Source organism: Triticum aestivum, chromosome 5A (assembly GCF_018294505.1).
Source record: "Triticum aestivum cultivar Chinese Spring chromosome 5A, IWGSC CS RefSeq v2.1, whole genome shotgun sequence".
Classification (NCBI taxonomy): domain Eukaryota; kingdom Viridiplantae; phylum Streptophyta; class Magnoliopsida; order Poales; family Poaceae; genus Triticum; species Triticum aestivum.
The window spans coordinates 413,568,262-413,574,437 of NC_057806.1; the positions used below are offsets into that span (position 1 = coordinate 413,568,262).

Below are 6,176 nucleotides of genomic sequence, written 5' to 3' on the forward strand. Positions count from 1 at the left end.
ATACGTTATTAGACACTACAAGCTTGTTTTGTTGCTACAAATGTTGCAATCTGCTGCTTGCGAGCGTTGGCCTCTAGTGCAAAACAAATTTAGACAAAGTCAAAAAATCCCCTGTAGGCCTATGTTCATTTTAATGAAAGCTGCACATTTTTGTCAGTCATAACTAACACTAGCGATCAAAGCGTGCCAAGAGAAGAGAGCCAAATATAGGCGCTGCAGGTAACGGCAACAAGAGCGGGCTCAATCGCACACATAGGCCACCCAGTGGGTTCCACGCTTGTTCAGAAGCGAAGGACCCAGGATACCTGAAGAAACAGCCACTTCGTCTATCACTAGATCAGCAGATCCAGCAAAAACTGACAGAGAACTTTTATACGCTGTCGTTAAGTCTGTGAATTAACATTTAAAGACAATCTAGAGTATGTACTAATAGCAAGGCAGAAAAGAATTACAAACTAAAGGACGAGACAAAATCTCAAAAAGATCTCTAAGGCCTGCCCTGCGAGTGCAGGAGTATCAGTCTCCCCACACCCTTGTTCCCATGGGCTTGTGCATGTATTCAGAAACAACCTGCTTTGTCTTACTGCGGCGCTCCGTCGTCAAACTCGTTCATGTGGTCTAACAGGTAGTTTGCGGCCAGGGTCTCGTCCTTGTTGCAGGCGAAGTACACCTCCAGAACAAGCGCCCGGTCAAAGCCCATTCCTTCAAGCTGCATATGCAAAATGCAATGAGGTTTTTTCATGGTGCCACAAATAAGCATAACAAAGTTCATGGAAATGCAGATGCGGGCAGTCGTGGAGAAACTTTCTCAAGATCTATGAGCTTACACGAAGTATAGCTTCATTCTCCTCAGGAGTGATAGCTATGGTCTGAGGCACACCCTCAGCAAACTGCTCTAGGAGATTCCTGGTTCAGCAAGTATGAGATTGTCAAGCAACATGCAAAAAAGCCCAAAGTAAAACGTCACGGAGATGAAAAAGATTCATACTCGTCTTCATCGCCCTCAGCTGGCTCATTGATTAAACGAAGGAACTCTGCTTGGTTGTCCTGAATCAGCTGCAAAATCTGAGGGTTTTGCTTTCCCAGCTCTTGAAGCAATGGCTGTAAAAAGAATGATCCTGTTAGTCAACTGTCATAAGTAGACTACTTTGACACAGGAGAAAGAGCAGCAACACAAAATGTACCTGTAAGATTTGAGGGTTGGCCTGCACTAAAGAAAGTAAGCTTCGGAATTGTGCATTGTTACGCAAAACATCCAGATTTCCTTCACCAGCAGCATTTGCTGAAGCATTTGGCAGGGCCTGCAAGGTACAAAGGGCAAGCGTTAAAAATATGTAAAAGAGGTAACCGCAGACCACAGAGGGAGAGAGAGAGGGAGAGAGTACTTGAGGGAAGAGGTCCAAGGGGCTAGCATTAGGACCGGAAGAGGCAACTGCAGGTTGAGCTGCTTGCGAAGCCAGGGCAGGATCAGCTGGCTGGGCACTTGGTGGTGGTGCAGGAATCTCCATCGGCTCAGGAATACCCTACATTGAAGATCGAAGGGTATTAGTTGTATAGCCAAGAGATCTGCAATATAAGTTGTGTAAAACATGCCGTTCTTGTAGTACATATTACATAGATTCGAAGACAACTAAGTTTGTAAAAGACACATAATCATATAATCTAGTCATTTACTCATTTGTAAGCAAGACATGATGTGTTCACTGCAATAGTTATTTGTGTATATTGAAGAACATTGAGCCATAACCAAACTAAGGGAGGATATCTTCTTACAGAATATAAATACTCAACAGCCCGCTCCGGGTTGTTGAATGCAGCACGTAGGGCACGCAACACAGTGTCTCTGTCCCATGTTCCACCACCCATTTCAAGAATTGACTGAATTGTTGCCTCTAGGGTGCCTCCCGCGACAAGGTTTGAAGCAGCCTGACCATAAGTTTCTGCTTCAGTGCTGTACAAATGATGGTAGTAAAGATCATGTCAAATGGGTTAAGAGTAAGTAATATAACTTCTTCAAATAGGAAAAATATTTTATGAGATTACAAATCAAAATAAGATGAAATAAAGAACATAAATCAACTCACGAGACAGCAACAGCAGGAGCTGGGGAGGCGGTGGCAGCTGGACCAGGAGCACTGACAGGTACACTACGTCAGTAAAGGTAAGGATAGGGTTATCTAGCTGCCAACAACCACTAGCCATATAGCATAACAATAATAATACAAAATTACAAATCGATGATAGGAAGCTATCATTTAATAACAACCTTTTGAGACTCTCCTGCTAAAGTTAAAAAGGAACTATACCAAGATATTAAAATATCACACCTTCTGTGACTGATAAAAAAGAAAGAAATACGGACTTGTGCATCTCATGGCATGTCATTTAAAATGGCAAGGCGGTATTTTATATACAAAAAATATCTTCAAAGAGACCAAAAAAAAACCTGAACACAACAGAATACGCCTGAAAAAGATCAAATCAGTTTTTTTTTAATATGAGTAAAACTCACATAGGTGCTTGCGCAGCCACTGCTTGAGGTGCTGGTGTGGCTGGTGCTTGAGAGGCAGGAGTAGCAGGCACTGTCTGAGTAGGGGGTGCCTGCGTAATAAATGCAGGTCAAAAAGTAGAATCTCACCAATAGAGAACACATAATGCAAGTCATATATAGTACTCCCTCCGTTCCTAAATATAAGACCTTTTAGAGATTCCAATATGGACTACATACGGATGTATATAGACTTTTTTGTGAGGAAATGAGAAGTTTGACTTAACCAGAAAAAGAAAATACAAACAGATGACAAAAATGCGTTGAGTCAGGAGCTCATAGTTGTGAACTTCGTAAAATCTACCATTCTAGTTCAACTATATAGTTGCCTCAGAGCTGAACTATCTGCCAATTGAAGAAACAACGAACTTAAACTGTACCATCATAGTTTCAGTGAAAAAATATGGCAAAAGGTACTGTCTGCGAATAACTACCAAAGAACCATGACAAAGTTTTGGATATATGGTACGGCTGAAAGAATTTTTTGCGCCAAAAGAACATAAAGAGCCATTAGTGGTGAGTAACTCATATCAGTGTAATCAAGTTCCAACTCACCTGATTTGAGGGTTCCTTGGATTTAGCTGGAGCTGCACTTGATGAGCCCTTATTCTGTGAAAGGTTGAGGGTCAGAAGCAATAATAACAATCATCTATCTTATGATCAGTTAATAGAAACAGTCCTGAAGCAACTCTAGGCTGTAGCCATACTAGAACAAAGTTTAACAAAAAGGATCAGCAATAGAAACACCTACAACTTTTAAGACAGTTCCAATAGACACTGAAGATCATTACGTTCCGAGAGTTCAAGAACTTGATATCCAAAACAAATACTTCCGACGCACAAAGGTATTGTTATGATTTTTTTTTATCATTCTACGCATCACTATGCAACTCCACAATTTTATGACATATATAAACTAGTATCAAGCAGGATGCATACCTGTCTAAGCATTATCACAAGAAAGTTGTTTTCAACAACTTTGTTTTCCTCCAGCGTAGTCTCGTCCTTAAGAACTGACCCTTGGTATATGAGCATTTGTTGATCAGCTGGGTACACATTCTGCCCTTGTGAAGTCTCAATGAGCTTCTTTACATCAGAAACCTGAATCAATGAATCAATTACAAAGTTACAGCATTCCAATAGCAAAGAAACCAAAGAATCAGGAATTCACATGCTGGTATAATCTAAAGGCTACATAACCGCATACCATGTAACCACACTGCAAAGGCCCCATATCTTTACACCTACGATTGTTTGGCAAAGACCCGCCTATGATTCTACCATGCTGGTAGAATCTAAAGGTTACATAACCCCATACCATGTAACCACACGGCAAAGACCCCAGTATGGCAGTATCTTACACCTATGATTGTTTGTCAAAGATCCTTGGTTACTTAGTGACTGCACGCGCCTGCTGTTGGCCCTAGCTAGCAAATGCAGTAGCCTTTAGCAACGTCATGCAAATAGTTTACAAGTGGTGTATCTGTATTTCAAAACAAAATCGGATGTAACTTGTGTTTGGTACGCTAATTCAGTAACTTGGGCATCAATACTGTGAAACGTTTGTTTACACATGTTGTGGCCCATAATGGGCCAATCATAAGGGGGTTGCACATAAAGTGATGGCATGTGTCACTATATAAATAATTATCTCATTTCAGTCAGTCAACCCAAATATTTCATTATTATTTGCTTCACTAGTGGTAGAAAATACATGAGCGACAAAATTCTAAGTAGCAATACAGTAATAATTAATAACGCCCCTTCCGTTTCTGTTGCCACACAAAAGGTAGCTACAGTCCACAGATAAAAAAGATGTGGCCAGACGGAACCCTGTCTCCAATACTGACTCCAATTTGTAACATTGATTTTCCTCTAATAGTTGCCAGTATTCCATTCCTTGGGTTTGATACAAAATACTTAAAAAAGAACAACCACCTTCTTTACATAGTCCTAATCTATTTTGGCAACAAAACGATTAAGGAAGTTCACATATTCCAGAGAAGGTTTGTTCTCTACCAGCCAACAAATGTATGTATTTCTAAAGCTTCAATTGCTGCTGTCCAAAGAATCCGCATTAGCAGACAGAGAGAAAAATAATCCAGCATCACATTCTACATTTTGCATAAATTAATTCTCTGCAGTTATGACAGCATAGCCCATAGACCTCCAGCTGCCACTAAAATACGGCAGCTAAGGGCTTGCAATTTCAAGAGTTTCGACCACACACAAATGAAAAGGTCCATCAATAGATGCCACCTGTAGCATGTAAGGAGAAAGTCCCAAGAGAGCGACCCTTAGCTTCTACATACACTTCGGTTCATGGTAAGGATTCAAGTTGGTTGTGCATCTGGTAACACACCAATCAGTACAGCCTCACAGATTCCAAACCCCTGTATATTCGCCAAACAATCATAACCTACACATCGACGCGACCACAACCTAGACGAACTCCGCATCTGCTCCCCGCTCCGCCCAGAGCAGAGCCCAACCAAACGAGCCACAGATTGGATTCGCGGCGCCATCGCTCGCGCTGCACACGACTCGCGCCTAGCCAGCTCCCCGCGAACCCCACCAATCCCTCGGCGCGAAAACCGTGCCCAGCGACCCAGCCCCGCAGGGAACTCCAATAACCCACACCCTAAATCTCGCCCAGATACGCCAACCCTCGCGGCGGCAGACAGACAGATCGGGAGGCGGGGCGGGAGCGGCCGTACCTTGTCGGCGGGGTTCACTTCGATCTCGAATTTGGAGCCCTTGAGCGTCTTCACGGAGACCTTCATCTCGCCGCCGCGCGCGCGTGCGTCGGTCGCGGCGCTCGACGAGTTCGAGAGGCGGAGGCGGAGGCGGAGGGGGGGAGAGGGAGAGGGGAGAGAACAAGGAGGCGGCGTGTTTTCCCTGTTTTGTTTTTTATTTGGGCCCCTGGCGCACCGTGGACGGGTGGTTTTGTGGTTAACCCCTCTAGTTTGTTGTATTTGTAACATAACACGGCCGTGCTTCTCTGCAAGGGTCGCTTTTGGTGTCTTGATCGGTTTTTGTTTTTGACGTTGGAGAGGAGAGGAGGCTTCAAAGCTAAAGAGTAGACAGGGACACTGATTGGACGGGGGCATCTGCTGATTATTGCCAGTGATGTGCGTTTGGCGTGTTACAAACACAGACAACTCCGTGTCTAGAAGAAAAACTCTCACCAACTGACAAGCATCTGTCATGCTTATGTTATTTTCATCCAACAAACCAATATTCACTTGTGTTTTTTTTAATATACTACTGTACGAATTATTTTTTTGAGAATACAAAAATACTAAGAATTGGACAGTAGGGGAGTTATGACTTATATGAACTACAGTACTAAACAGTAAATCAACAAAGGTTTCTTTATAAGCCTAGCAACATTATTATGTATGCAACTGATTTACACCTATCACACAACACCTGTGATAAGCAACTTTGGAATTGAAATCAAAGTTATGATGAATTAGGTCAGCGGATAATAAAAAATGATCTATACATGTTTCTTTTTGTTAGTCTTGATCTATACCTGTTAATATCAGTGTTTTTCCCATCAAATTTGAGTTTTTTTAGGGATATCAAATTTGAGTTGCTCACCACGTGGTCTGCTACTATCGGT

The 6,176-nt window shown here is 42.4% G+C and overlaps 1 protein-coding gene across 2 annotated transcripts; it reads right to left on the minus strand.

Annotated features, from left to right (window-relative positions):
• Window positions 1-327: 327 nt before the first annotated feature.
• Window positions 328-5,504, minus strand: LOC123103689 (probable ubiquitin receptor RAD23). 2 transcript variants are annotated; one of them, XM_044525351.1, is made up of 11 exons: window positions 5,266-5,504; window positions 3,488-3,649; window positions 3,104-3,157; window positions 2,513-2,601; window positions 2,085-2,135; window positions 1,774-1,951; window positions 1,386-1,523; window positions 1,185-1,301; window positions 989-1,101; window positions 828-906; window positions 328-709 (listed from the first exon to the last, which is right to left on the minus strand). In XM_044525351.1, the coding sequence occupies exons 1-11, from the start codon at window positions 5,329-5,331 to the stop codon at window positions 581-583; spliced, it is 1,176 nt and encodes a 391-aa protein (XP_044381286.1). In that variant the 5' UTR covers window positions 5,332-5,504; the 3' UTR covers window positions 328-580. The 2 variants fall into 2 exon arrangements, with proteins under 2 accessions (XP_044381286.1, XP_044381285.1); XM_044525350.1 differs by having other exon boundaries at window positions 2,085-2,147.
• Window positions 5,505-6,176: the final 672 nt, after the last annotated feature.